General features: G+C 43.3%; 1 protein-coding gene across 2 annotated transcripts in view; it reads left to right on the top strand.

Moving 5' to 3' along the window:
• The window catches only part of zcchc7 (zinc finger, CCHC domain containing 7), a 169431-nt gene that overhangs the window by 111738 nt on the left and 42787 nt on the right, over positions 1-14906 (top strand). For both annotated transcript variants that reach the window (XM_084318815.1, XM_084318814.1), the window contains exon 7: positions 13031-13066. In XM_084318815.1, the coding sequence (XP_084174941.1) occupies positions 13031-13066 (36 nt within the window). The remainder of the gene's footprint in view (positions 1-13030; positions 13067-14906) is intronic.

Raw genomic sequence — 14906 nt, 5'->3', positions numbered from 1 at the left:
CCCTCTCTCTCTCATCATGCTCTCTCTCTCAGCATCTTTACATGTATCTCCTTCTTCTACTGTTTTTCTACTGTGTTTGCCAGTAAACAAAGGCACAAACATGTTCTATAATTATCCTTTTTCTCTTGTAACTCAACTTTTTTCCGTAGTCTTACAGATTGCATGTGGTTGCAGATTGCGTGCGTGTGCGAGTCAGGGCTGTGTCCCTTGGGTCTTTCTGTGTCTCTCATTAAAGACAGACGGTTGACGGAGCGCAAGTGTGTCGCTCGCTCGCCTGACGCCCTCGACAACAACCCACTACCCCAGCAGTCTGGAGGGAGGGAGAGGGGGAATGCAGGAGGGAGCGAGAGAGAAAAAGAGAAAGAAAGAACTGACGGATTGAAGAGAAAGGAGAGATACATGAGAGGGTGGGGGAGGGGGGAGATGCAGGCAAAAGCAGAAGTCGTCCGGTATGAAATTAATTTGTGTAATATAAAAGGCAAAAAACAATGCTGATTTATTTTGCACATAATCTCACACATCTAAAAACTATTTTGTTTTGCACACATTCATGTCATTGGGGACATTGAATTTCTCTCTCGCTCTCTCCCCTCTCTCTGACTATCTCAGTAGGTGTGTATTGTAAGTAGATAAATCTTGTTGCCCGCAGCGACTGCAGCATTTTCAATTTCCCAGTGGGAAGTGGCGGTGGTTTGGTAGGGATGTCGGAACGTTTAGGGAACACCGTAGCGAAGCTCCGCAGATAATGCTTTAGCCACACCGGAATACAGTGGGTGGGTGGATGGATGGATGGATGGATGGATGGATGGCTGGATGCATGGATGGATGGATGGATGGCTGGCTGACTGACTAGATGGCTGGCTGGATGACTGGCTGGCTAGATGGATGGATGGCTGACTAGATGGCTGGCTGGTTGGCTGACTAGATGGCTGGCTGGTTGGCTGACTAGATGGCTGGCTGGTTGGCTGACTGGATGGCTCACTGGCTGGCTGACTGGTTGGCTGACTGGCTGGCTGACTAGATGGCTGACTGGATGGCTGGCTGACTAGATCAGGGGTTCCCAAACTTTTTAGGCCACGACCCCCAAATAACGGTGTCAGAGAGCCGCAACCCCCACTATTTTTTTTATCATATATTTTTTTTATCATATTTAAAAAAAAATTATAAATGGAAATGTATGGTTGAAACATGCAAACATTCAAACGCACACACACTAATAAGCATTGGAGGCTTTTAACCAGGGCCGGACTGGGGAAATCATTCAGGCCAGGAAATATAGTGCAAAATATAGCCCCAGTCAGGCCACTTTTTAAGCCCCCCCCCACCAGGAAGTTTTTGTTACAAAGACTTCATTTCCTGCATTCTGGTGCAGGATTTTTTTTATTTGTACCCTTTAATAAATGCCAGTGTTTGTGATGGCATCACAAATTATTGTTAAAAAACAGGCTAGCATATGTATGATTAGCAACAACACTGATTTTGATGGATTTTCAGTTTTTTTTGTAATGTCAGATTGAAAAAAATACAATCTTTTATTCAACTTCAGCCCTGATCATAACACCACATATTCATTTTATAATTCTAACCCTTTAAATGCCAGTGTGTGTGATGGCATATATTTGCAATATATCAAATGCAAAGTAGATTTTTCTGGGGGGGATTATTACAGGCTAGCATGTGTCAATGATTAGCAACAACAGTTTTTTGTAAGGGTCCCGCCTCCACCAATCACATGCGGCCTTTGTGTGTGTGAGAGCAAGAGAGAGAGAGATAGTTCTCCAACTTGTGTGAGTTGCAGACAGTGATCTCCTGGTTGTTGGTTATCTAACTATTGCGCTGCTGCAACTAGAAACACTGGCCTGGCCTCCTTCTAAGTTCAGTGGCCTGACTGCATAAAAAACTTTTTTTTTTATTTTAATTTAATTTTTTTTATAAATCAACTGGCGACCCCCACTTTGGGAACCCCTGGACTAGATGACTGACTGGATGGCTGACTGGATGGCTGGCTAAGTGACTGACTGGCTGAGTGGCTGGCTGGCTGATTAGTTGACTGAGTGGCTGTTTGGTTGGCTGGCTGGCTGGTTGATTGGCTGAGTGGCTGGCTGGTTGATTGGCTGTCTGGAACAGTATAGGTAGAGGAGAGAAATTGTGTTGGGCTCAATTCACTTTCAATTAATAATTTTTCATTTTAGTTTTTATTGGTCATTTAAACATTTATAAACATTTAAATCCAACATAAACATCCAAATCCATTAGATGTAAACAAACAAACTAACCTAAAAATAAAACAATACGAAAAGATTTTTGTTTGGGAGTAACATTTTTAGTAGTCCATCCATTCTCAGTTTCATCCACTAAATCAGTGGATGACCAATAGGACAACCTTCTCATGACAAAAGCTTATTTTGTTTTTCAATTGTTTGAATTTGAAAGAAAATCCACTGCCTGCCTGCCTGCCTGCCTGTCTGTCTGTCTGTCTGTCTGTCTGTCTGTCTGTCTGTCTGTCTGTCTGTCTGTCTGTCTGTCTGTCTGTCTGTCTGTATGTCTCTGTCTGTCTCTCTCACAACATAAATAATACAATACAAATAATTGTAATAAAATAATTAATTAAACATAAAGCAGTAGTGTCTCTCTCTCTGTGTTTCCCTCTCTGTCTCTCTCTGTTTCTCTCTCTCTCTCTCTCTCTCTCTCTCTCTCTCTCTCTCTCTCTCTCTCTCTCTCTCTCTCTCTCTCTCTCTGATAAAAATCAGTTCTCTCAGTGTTACATAATGGTTTCTTCCTCATTGTGTCTCTTCTAGACTTCCATTACACACTCAGAATTGAGATGCACACACACACACACACACACACTCAGTTGTCACCTTTCTCTTTCCTCTGATCCAGTGTGTTTGTGTCCCAGTGCTCTGACCTGTTTATATGTATGTGTTAGGGATGGGCAGTAATGTTTATATGTATGTGTTAGGGATGGGCAGTAATGTTTATATGTATGTGTTAGAGATGGGCAGTAATGTTTATATGTATGTGTTAGGGATGGGCAGTAATGTTTATATGTATGTGTTAGGGATGGGCAGTAATGTTTATATGTATGTGTTAGAGATGGGCAGTAATGTTTATATGTATGTGTTAGAGATGGGCAGTAATGTTTATATTTATGTGTTAGGGATGGGCAGTAATGTTTATATGTATGTGTTAGAGATGGGCAGTAATGTTTATATGTATGTGTTAGGGATGGGCAGTAATGTTTATATGTATGTGTTAGGGATGGGCAGTAATGTTTATATGTATGTGTTAGGGATGGGCAGTAATGTTTATATGTATGTGTTAGAGATGGGCAGTAATGTTTATATGTATGTGTTAGGGATGGGCAGTAATGTTTATATGTATGTGTTAGGGATGGGCAGTAATGTTTATATGTATGTGTTAGGGATGGGCAGTAATGTTTATATGTATGTGTTAGGGATGGGCAGTAATGTTTATATGTATGTGTTAGGGATGGGCAGTAATGTTTATATGTATGTGTTAGGGATGGGCAGTAATGTGTATATGTATGTGTTAGAGATGGGCAGTAATGTTTATATGTATGTGTTAGAGATGGGCAGTAATGTTTATATTTATGTGTTAGAGATGGGCAGTAATGTTTATATTTATGTGTTAGGGAGGGGCAGTAATGTTTATATGTATGTGTTAGGGATGGGCAGTAATGTTTATATGTATGTGTTAGGGATGGGCAGTAATGTTTATATTTATGTTTATATGTCTAAGCTGCGCCAAAAGGTTGGCTTTCTGTACAGAAAGATTCCCTCAATTCTGTCGGAAAAGAGTTGTTGAGTCAATATTTGTATCTGTTAACCCTAAAACCATTGGACTCTGTGTACCACTCTGCACTTAGATTTAATCCGGGAGATAGGTATGATACACACCATTGTATCCTTTACAGCAGGGGTCAGCAACCTTTTTGACATGAAGTGCCAGTTTGAAATATAGTTGTAACTAGTGTGCCTGTGCCATATCAACAATATTCCATGCATCGTTTATTTTTTTCTCATAATCAGGTATTTTTAATGATAATTTTTACATTATTACATCATTATTGTTATTGTTATTATTAACAATATTATTATGATGGTTGTATCAACCCTAAATCTGAGTTGGGGCGGGGGTGCAATGCAGACAAACAGTTTTGCTTTACTGAGCTCCGTTATCTGGGGGCTGTAGTTGGTCACTTTAAGCTGCACACCGGAGCATCTTTTAATCCAGCTGTTTGCTGTTCTCTGATATTTTCTGACATTTCGTTGATGCGTCGCTCGACACTTCAAGCTGACATGGGGATATCTTTTATCCTTGATTTGATTGTCTCTTTGTTTGGCAAGCCTTCAAACAAAACATCTGAGCTACAGAGAAAAGCCTCCTTGATATACTCGCCATCAGTGAATGGCTTTCCACATTTCGCAATGCAATGAGCAATGCGATAGCTTGCTTCAGTTGCGTGGTTTTTAGCAGTCGTGAACACTTTGAGGGTGCTGGCTTGCTTTCCATACCTGGCCACAGCACGTTTAATCGATTCTGCCTTAACTTTTTTGATGCTTCGTCTCAAAATGGCGTTTCACACCTGACGTTTTGCAAACTACATTTTCTAAACATAAAGTACACACAGCACCGTCCTTCTGACACACAAACCCATAGTCGTCTGTCCACGAGGGCTGGAATGCCCGAATTTCCTTTGTATTAACTTTCTTAGCGGGGGTTGCCATCATGAAAGACGGCACATACAGAATGCAACCGCAGCACTGTGTGATTACCTGGGAACTGCGCGCGGGCGCGGGAGGCCAGCTGACTGCTGAAAGCTGAGCACCATGGGAACAGCTGTATAGCTGTCATAGGGGTGTGCAAAACAGTCGACTTACAAAAAAGAACCTGTGGGAGGATTTCAACAAGATAAATGCGACAACAGTGCAAAATATGTCACTATAATATTTCAAAGCGAAGTAAAAAAACAAATAAAAAAAATATGCCTGTGCCAATGAAAATGCCCCCACGTGCCTATGTGGGCACACGTGCCTAGGGTTGCCTACCCCTGCTTTACAGTAAGGTTGGTTGGCCATCCCTGGCAGCTCGGCAAGACTATCATTGACTCTGACCGGCAAACAGCCACCGTATATAGCTTCCCTGTTGGACAGAAATGCTCCAGCCCATCAAACACGATCTAGTAACTGGATCACATTTAAAGCACCACGGACTAGTACAGGACTCGGCAGGACAGCATTCTCTTATGCAGCCCCAAAGTCCTGGAATGACATTCAAACAAAGTTAAAGTTGGAAAGGGCGGCTAGGTGGTGTAGTGGGCAAGGCACTCGCCACCAGTGTGGAGACGCTAGGATTCGCGTGTTCGAATCCAGCTCTCCACATTGTTTTTCAGTTTGGCTGGTCGTCCGCAGTAATACACATTGGCCGTATTACGGGGAGGGAAAACTGAAGGGTGGGGATCGAACGTTGTGAACAAGCGACTCCTACAGGTCGGTTGGTGCGCCTGCGCAGTAGAATCAGGAAGTGTCGGGGGCAGCGTGAGCCTCCCACGCGTTACTCCTCGACACTGAGAGATCGAGCTGCGCAGGTGAAAAGATGCGACTGCTGTTACCTCAAGTACCGGAGGGGACTTGTGCTATGTATGACTTAGTCCACATTGCAGCCGGCTTGTGGGAGGCAAGAAACAGCGTTCGTGACAGGGGAGGGTTGAATTGGATGTTACGAAATTGGGATGGGAGAAAATATGGAAAAAAAAAGTTGGAAGTTCTTCCTTCCCTTATGGAATTTAAACATCTGATTTAATTTCTATATGATTCATGTTGTAACTGTTTTTAACTGATTGCACTGCACATTGTTTTGTTGTTTTATCTTGTTGTACACTCAGCAGTCCTGTAAATGAGGTGGCCTCACCTCAGAGCTCACCTGAGTATAAAGGTTTCAATCAATGTGTTAGGGATGGGCAGTAATGTTTTTATGTATGTGTTAGGGTTGGGCCAGTAATGTTTATATGTATGTGTTAGGGATGGGCAGTAATGTTTTTATGTATGTGTTAGGGATGGGCAGTAATGTTTATATATGTGTTAGGGATGGGCAGTAATGTTTTCCCAGATTGAGTCGCATGAATTAGTATTGCTGGAGTAATTGTTTAGGGAAATCTATTTTTAGAACACATCTTAAAGGGGGCGGCTAGGTGGTGTAGTGGGCAAGGCGCTCGCCACAAATGCAGGAGACGCTGGGTTCGAGCCCAGCTCTCCGCATTGCTATCAGCTTGGCTGGTCGTTCATACTAACACAATTGGCAGTGTTAGGGGTGGGAAAGCTGATGGGTGGGGATTGGACGTTGTGGACAGCGACCCCTACAGGTCGGTTGGTGCGCCTGCGCAGCAGAATCAGGAAGCGACGGTGGCGGCGTGTCCCTCCCACGCAGACCCCCGCCGCTGAGAGATCGCGCTGTGCAGGTGAAAAGATGCGACGGCTGCTTCCTCGAGTACCGGAGGGGACACGTGATGTAAGGCTTTGTCCAAATTGCAGCCGGCTTGTGGGAGGCATGGTCTAACAACGTTCGAGACAGGGGAGGGTAGAATTGGATGATATGAAAATTGGGATGAGAGAAAAATAGAAAATGGGAGAAAAAAGTAGATAAAAAAAAAAGAACACATCTTAAAGAGCTTGGCAGCAGCAATAACGAGATATTGCATGCAGACACACACACACACACACACACACACACACACACACACACACACACGCTACCGATTTTATTATGTCTCACTTTACGGACATAACAATGCACAGCAATATACCAGATGCTTAATGTGTCTTGTCGGTCAAAACAGTCAGTTACCATTTGTAATAATTACATTACCTCCACTCTGTCTGCAGCAGGTCTCTCCGCTCATGGAACAGCATGTCCATATCAATTAGTCTATGTATTAGTCTATTAGTGGGCGACATGTTGTCGGAACAATTTGGAAAAGCACAAACATGAACTGCTGTGTTTATCTTTTAGATAATGCTAAGCTAGCTATATTCCAACGCAGTGAATCCTCCTTGTGATCTCATGCTCCACAGCTTCCAGTGTTGTCTTCCTGCAACAACTCACACCTTGCAGGATTTCAGAGCAAGATTTTTGTTTCAGTTTTGGTGGAAGTATTTGGTGGTAACCAAACATAATTTAATAATCAAGCGCCCTCAAAAACCACTCGAGTTCAATTGAAACGGCGAGTAATCGATTACTCACACCCATCCCTAGTCTGTGTATGTGTATGAGTCTGTGTATGAGTCTGTATGTGTATGAGTCTGACTGTGTATGTTTGGGCTGGGCCATTCGTTTAAATTTCAATTCAGATTTTGGCTTCCCACGATCATGAAAACAACATAATTATTATTGTAGCAAGCAGGAGAAAAAACAACCAGGTGCTCAAAAGGGAGAACTTGGTTAGCTCAGTTCAATATAGGTTAAGGTGCTCTTGGATCACCGGGAATGCAGAGTTCAGAGAAGAGAGTCGATCCAGGCACTCAAAAAGATGTAAAATCCAGAGGGAAGATGGTTAAAAGGCCTTTATTAAAGGTGGCTAAGTCATTTAAAATCTAAGAGTGTTTAAGAGTGTAACTCTGCCTGTCTCCCTGCTGCTGATCACTCTGTCTCACATGCAGTGTTTAAGAGTGTAACTCTGCCTGTCTCCCTGCTGCTGATCACTACGTCTCACATGCAGTGTTTAAGAGTGTAACTCTGCCTGTCTCCCTGCTGCTGATCACTACGTCTCACATGCAGTGTTTAAGAGTGTAACTCTGCCTGTCTCCCTGCTGCTGATCACTCCGTCTCACATGCAGTGTTTAAGAGTGTAACTCTGCCTGTCTCCCTGCTGCTCATCACTACGTCTCACATGCAGTGTTTAAGAGTGTAACTCTGCCTGTCTCCCTGCTGCTGATCACTCCGTCTCACATGCAGTGTTTAAGAGTGTAACTCTGCCTGTCTCCCTGCTGCTCATCACTACGTCTCACATGCAGTGTTTAAGAGTGTAACTCTGCCTGTCTCCCTGCTGCTGATCACTCTGTCTCACATGCAGTGTTTAAGAGTGTAACTCTGCCTGTCTCCCTGCTGCTGATCACTCTGTCTCACATGCAGTGTTTAAGAGTGTAACTCTGCCTGTCTCCCTGCTGCTGATCACTACGTCTCACATGCAGTGTTTAAGAGTGTAACTCTGCCTGTCTCCCTGCTGCTCATCACTGTCTCACATGCAGTGTTTAAGAGTGTAACTCTGCCTGTCTCCCTGCTGCTGATCACTCCGTCTCACATGCAGTGTTTAAGAGTGTAACTCTGCCTGTCTCCCTGCTGCTGATCACTACGTCTCACATGCAGTGTTTAAGAGTGTAACTCTGCCTGTCTCCCTGCTGCTGATCACTCTGTCTCACATGCAGTGTTTAAGAGTGTAACTCTGCCTGTCTCCCTGCTGCTGATCACTCTGTCTCACATGCAGTGTTTAAGAGTGTAACTCTGCCTGTCTCCCTGCTGCTGATCACTCCACCTAAGCCCAACATGTTTGGCCTGTGTGTGATAATTAGGGCTGTCTTAAATACTTCGAAGCTTCGTTCGATGGGCATGGGATTCAAATATGAAAATAAAATTCGATCAAAAAAAAAAAAAAAATGATTTCTTTTGGGGTGCAAATTCAACTCTGCCTCTCTTTGTTAACACATTGTGCCCATCTTATACCACTCTCTGCCACCGTTAAAAGCCTATGGAGATGTTTACCTTATTTGCAGGGCTATAACTTTTAATTGTATTGCTATATTGACATTACTATGGCCCATTCAACATCGATTATCTATCGTTCAGGATGTGGGAACGTTATAGTTTTTCATTCATACATTGTTGTCTTAATACCGTCGAGAATATAAGTATGTTTTTAATCTTTTCTGCTGTAATTCCAAAAACAGTAGTTATAGGCCCTGAAGCATATATAGATTATCGATTGGCGTTTCGCTCCTATACACGCTATATAAAAAATTCAAATGTATATGATCGGTATACATTATGCTTCATCATGCGTGATGGAAAGGGGGGGGGGGGTCGTTTATAATTCCTTGATCGTCAGTAACGGCTTTATGTAGTATGGGTTGATATATTGATCAGATGGTTTGCAGTGAAATGAATAAACAATCGGGCTGTAAATAACGTTACTGTTCTCTTACTGTGCGCCGATGAGACTGGAGGAGAAAGATCCCAATTATTCGACGCCGATCTCCTACATCCATTTCCGGTTTGTATGGCGCAATAAACGCTGAAATCATATCGAATATTGCGTTATGGCAGCGATCCATATGCACGCCAGTGTTTGTCTGTAGTCCCGTAACGAGATGTGACTGCCGGAGGAATTTCCTTGACGCACCGATGACGACATCCGGTTTTTGAGTGTAACTCGCCCGACCATCCACCAGGCGGCGGTATTGAGGCGTTGCAGTCTCATTCAGGGTCCCGCTGGAGCACCGGAGGTTGGGTGGATGAATTATGAATGCCATGGCGAAATAATTAAATATTGATCTAAAAAAACGCTGTACAGTGTTGTTGGCGTTCAACGCATGGCGGGCAATAATGCTGTAAAGCGATTTTGGCTGCCAATGTGTTAATTACAACAAGCAATGCTGTTTGTTATTTAAGATGAGGTCGGACTCGGCACTGACAGATTTGTGTTCATTGTGCTGCTTTTATAAAGCCTCAAATGACTGCTTACAATATTTCATGAAAGCAAAGTGTTTTGTTTGTCTAAGATTTTAAAAGGTTTAAACTTTACAGCACTGACAAAGTTGAACAAAGTGCTGTACAAGTCCCACAAACATTTTTTTATCTCGAAGCTTAGAATTAAAATCGAATCTCGGCCCCGAAGCTTTGAATTCCAAAGAAAAATTCGAAGGTCAGCCCTAGTGATAATGATTCAGAGGTGTTTTGTAACATCTCAGCCAACACCCCTGACATTGTGGTGTTTAATGAGAGTAGTAGAGAGGTGTTTATTCTAGAGGTTGGCTGTACCTTTGACCACAGCCTGGAGGAAGCCTTTTTAACCAAGTTGCTGAAATATCAGCAGCTCAAGTTGAACATCTCACAACTAGGCTACAAGTGTCAACTTTTAGTTTTCATTTTTGGCAGCCTGAGTCATATTCACAAGCTGGTGGTTAGGGGCCTTCAGATGGCCCACATCTCCAAGAGAAAGGCTAAACAGTTAGCAAGGTACTGCTCTATATCTGCTATTATTGGTAGCCGATCTATTTGGAGACAGCGTTGCTTTTTGTACCCATAGAGTAGATATAGTTTTACGGAAATGCTATTGTATCTGTTTTTGAAACATCATCTGTGTCAATATTGTATGTGTACAGTGAATGCTGTACACATTCATTACGTAATTGAATAACTCCCAATGAGCTAATTGCACTGTTAGTGTTTATGTCCTTAACACTTTCAGTGCCAGCAGGGGGCGCACGATTTTGTGCTTGAATGCCCAGCATCCACTTCAATGTTAGCGTTAATAACGCCTAATGTAACTGAGGGGTTACAAAACCCTGACTGTATTAAAGATTGTGATATATTAAACCACTGCTAGTTATGTACTTTAATTACTGGCCAAACAGTACATCAAATATAGATGGTGAACACTCACAAGAACACGGCATTGACACAGAAATACTATTGGAGGGTAATTTATTATTATTAGGCAACGTTAGGTTACAGAATGAGAATTAGGGTCGCGCTTGTATGGCGAAGAATATACGTAAAGTCAGTCAAGAGCATAAGTCACTAAGAATAGTAGGAATCCTACGATGGGTCTAAGCTGACGCCACCTGTTGTATAGTAGCAATTATATAGGGCAACACCGGTACCAACTGGAGACAATGGGTTCCCTCCGGGGTGTAAGGCCGGGAGGGTAGAGGAATGTTCGGGTACTCCGTCTGATACAACGAGGAATAAAGAGACTCCAGGTACAGGAGTCGGTGCTTGTACTCCCTTGATCAGCAGGCAAAAGCAATAGTTGTAATCCAAGATGCTCGACAGCATTGACGACAGCTAACCAGCCCCGTCCACGAGGCAGGCCCGAGTGGTAATCCTCACGAGGTTAAATCCCAAACGACAGTGGAAATCAACGGTGCTCTTCTCCGGTAGTCACGGTCCCAAAGCAATATAATCCAACCAGGAATGGTTCTGCAATCGCCGGCGCCGATTCTCCTGTGTACATGTCCAACGGTTCTCGCCTAGGACTCCTCGGGTGTGGGCGACGTATTTAGGCCACACAGCCTGGATAAGTGCACTAGCTAAAGACACGACGAACCGATGGGTAATGCTACACACGGAAGAACTGTGGCCGCACGATATACAATAAATGATCGACTATTACTTCACATTAGATTAAGTCGAACTCAACGTTACTTCATTAAACTCTGACACTTTAACATTCTATTCGCACGCGGTTCTCAATGCTCTATTTAGACGCAAGGTTGCTCACTTCACTGCACGTTGACTCGTGGTGAAGGTAGGTAAGGTTTGAACTAGTTACTGAATGAACGAAGCGCTGCTGTTTACACCTGCGCCGTATTTATACTTAAGTGAATATCTAGTCCCAACCTCAGTCCTTGTCTCGTATTACTACGCAGACTCTGGGCATGTTCTGACATGCCTGCAGTTGTCTTTGAACTTGCCGTTGGGGGCTTGCGCGTTGGCGCCTGGGGGCGCTGTCCAATAGGAGAGCGAATATTACTCTGGTCTGTACGCAGGTAAAGGGATATTCCGTGTATATATATAAATAATATACAAAGTATATCAAACGATACATATATCTATTCAGTTTAATCTGGCCCTTCACAACACCTAATCTATGTTTTAAATTATGGCTATGTGTCTAATCTGCCCGTCGCTTATCAATGACTAGTTTTCCAGTCAACACTGTCGAAGCGGATTGTTTTTTTATCTGTTCATTTCCGTTTTATAGCATTTTGAAAAGCCCTCGTTTTCAAGGAAAATAAAAAAGATTCTGTGATAAACGCCCTGTACTGGAATATTCTAGAACGTTGTCATTTTTCGGCCTATTTATGAATAGTTTTCAAATAAACGCTAGATTATCGATAGTATATGTGTACGTATGCACGCTATATAGGCGATCTGAAAAATCGATTCTCTGATTTCCTCAAAGCCATCGACCACACACACACACACACACATAGGGCGAACGCTGAGAGCTCAGCGAATACAACTCTGATTATCCCAAGACTTGTAAAATAGATTCCTTACCTCCAGATCAGATGTTCTCCAAAAAGATCATTCCAATTCCTGATCGCCATTCCAAAAATCGATTGCTTTTATTGATCCAACGCTACATACTGTAAACACATATTCCACACTGTTCTGATGGTCCACAATGAATCCGATCGGCTCGGGGTACATGCCTGAGAAGTAAAATGTGGATCCCGGATTTTTCTTTTCTCATCCATTTTCATTGAGTCCAATCCAAAAGGGTGCATTACCATCTGGGAGACGATAGGGGCGGTTTTTTCACATCTGAGCTCCTGATGGGGCTGGTTTACCAACAGGAGACTCCGTTGATGAAATATGAATTCAGATCGCTAAAACAAAAATTACACACTAATTGTCGTGGTGGGCATTCAGGGGGCGGGCTGATAACACGTGTTATCACGTGGTGGGCTCTCAAAGTGTTAACATACTCTGTGGTACATATATATGTGGACATAAATAAATTGTGTGTGTGTGTGTGTGTGTGTGTGTGTGTGTGTGTGTGTGTGTGTGTGTGTGTGTGTGTGTGTGTGTGTGTGTGTGTGTGTGTGTGTGTGTGTGTGTGTGTGTGTGTGTGTGTGTGTGTGTGTGTGTGTGTGTGTGTGTGTGTGTGTGTGTGTGTGTGTGTGTGTGTGTGTGTGCGTGCGCGCGTGCGTCTCTCCAGCCCTCTCTGACAATGTGTTCTGTGTGTGTCCAGCCCTCTCTGACAGTGTGTTCTGTGTGTCCTCAGGCCTGCCCAGAGATCTGGAGACAGTACCACATCACGGTGAGTGTTTCCTCTAGTCTAAACCATCATCATTCTGACATTCACACAAACACTGTGGTTTCTGCTTGTGTTTTACTCTCCATGCTCTCTGACTAAAGAGCAAGGAAGTTTGTCCAACAATGTTTGGAGATGAGCCTGTTCCAATATCTTCTTAAAGGATAACTTCAGTATTTATTTAATTTCTTTACCCTATGTTTCTATCATTTGGCCTATCACTGACTGAGAAGGTCCAAAATCGTTTGAATTCATCCAGTATTGAGCAAGCTAACTTCAGCTGGTTGCTGTGAAGCTGTTTTTGTCACAGACAGGCTCAGACTGCTATGAGAGGAGTCTAAGGAATATTATCGATGATATTGATCCACTTCTAACCTCGACCAGAAGGCTTTGTCTGTAACCCTACAAAGGGCGGGCCAGTTCTGGAGGGAAGTGTCGAGAAAGTCTGTGGGGTTAAGAGGCTAAATATCATGTGAATATTCACACATCACACATGTAATATCGTCAGATCAACAAATATAATAAATAAATGAGTGCAGTAGTGGACCTGTTGGTTTAGGGTGCAGAGGACCCCTAACATACTGTATGCACACTTGGGCCCTAATATAAAAGTTTTTCTTTGTGTTCTGCTCCTTGCTCTGTGAATAGAGTATAGCCTATAGCTTAGTATTTTAAAATAGACATTTTGTGACTGGATTACTGCTGTGGCCCACTTGCAGGCAGTATAGTCCAGAGCGGAGATTCAATTTGCAAATGATATGGATGATTGATTGCACAACTTCTTTTGATACAATAATTGTGACGGGTACAGGCCTCAATTAATTAACAAGACGAGACAATGACAAACGTTTAGAATAAAGCCAACAACATGTTATCAGTCGTGTTGATTTCAAGCTGCACCTGTCTCCCAACATCTCAGCGAGGGTGGCTTTTAATTGACCTATCTCATGCACCGCTCTCTTTTGATTTGAGATAGGTCAATTTCAGGTTTGAAATGACAAAGCGCATGAGTCACAGTGTCCTCCACTGGGTGTTAATTACATATTTAACATGTGTAATAACTTTCTGCTTCATTAGAGGCTGTGTAGAGTGTAAGGAAACATGAGGGGAGGCCACCAGGATGCCCCATAATACCCTACTTGTTTTCTTTTGTAAATGATTCAAAATGGTGTTTTTGGTGCCGTCCATTAGCTGTGTGTGTATTTTGGGTGCAGTAGTACTAGTAAAAACCCCAGTTGAAGGCACACAAGATAAAAAATTAAAGTAATGTAATGGGAAAAGACGATAGTGAACAGTTCCTGACCAGACATCACATCATCCCAGTATGAAGGGGACAACTAAACCATGTACAGGTGCAGCTCAATCAATTAGAATATCGTGGAAAAGTCTATATATTTCGCTGTATTGATGCAGTAATTTGTGTAAAAGGAGCCCCAACCAAGTACTGAGTGAACATACATGAACATACTTTTCAGAAGGCTGACATTTGGGTCAGCTGATTGGCGCAGTGGGCAAGGCGCTCGCCTCTAACGCAGGAGACGCTGGGTTCGAGCCCAGCTCTCAGCGTTGCTACCGGCTGGCCGGTCGTTCATACTAACACAATTGGCAAGTGTTAGAGGGTGGGAAAGCCGGTGGGTGGGGATTTGACGTTGTGGACAGCGACTCCTACAGGTCGGTTTGGTGACGCCGGTGGGACAGAAGCAGGAAGTAGCGTGAGCAGCGTGAGCCTCCCACGCCTTACTCCTCGCCACTGATAGTTCGAGCTGCTGCGGTGAAAAGATGCGACAGGCTGCCTCCTCGTGTACCGGAGGGGACACGTGATGCAAGGCTTCTGTCCTCACTACAA

The sequence above is a fragment of the Notolepis coatsorum genome (genome assembly GCF_963971535.1).
Source record: "Notolepis coatsorum genome assembly, chromosome: 7".
NCBI classification, from domain to species: domain Eukaryota; kingdom Metazoa; phylum Chordata; class Actinopteri; order Aulopiformes; family Paralepididae; genus Notolepis; species Notolepis coatsorum.
The sequence above is the reverse complement of the archived record's forward strand: the minus strand, read 5'-3'. Positions and strand labels throughout refer to the sequence as shown.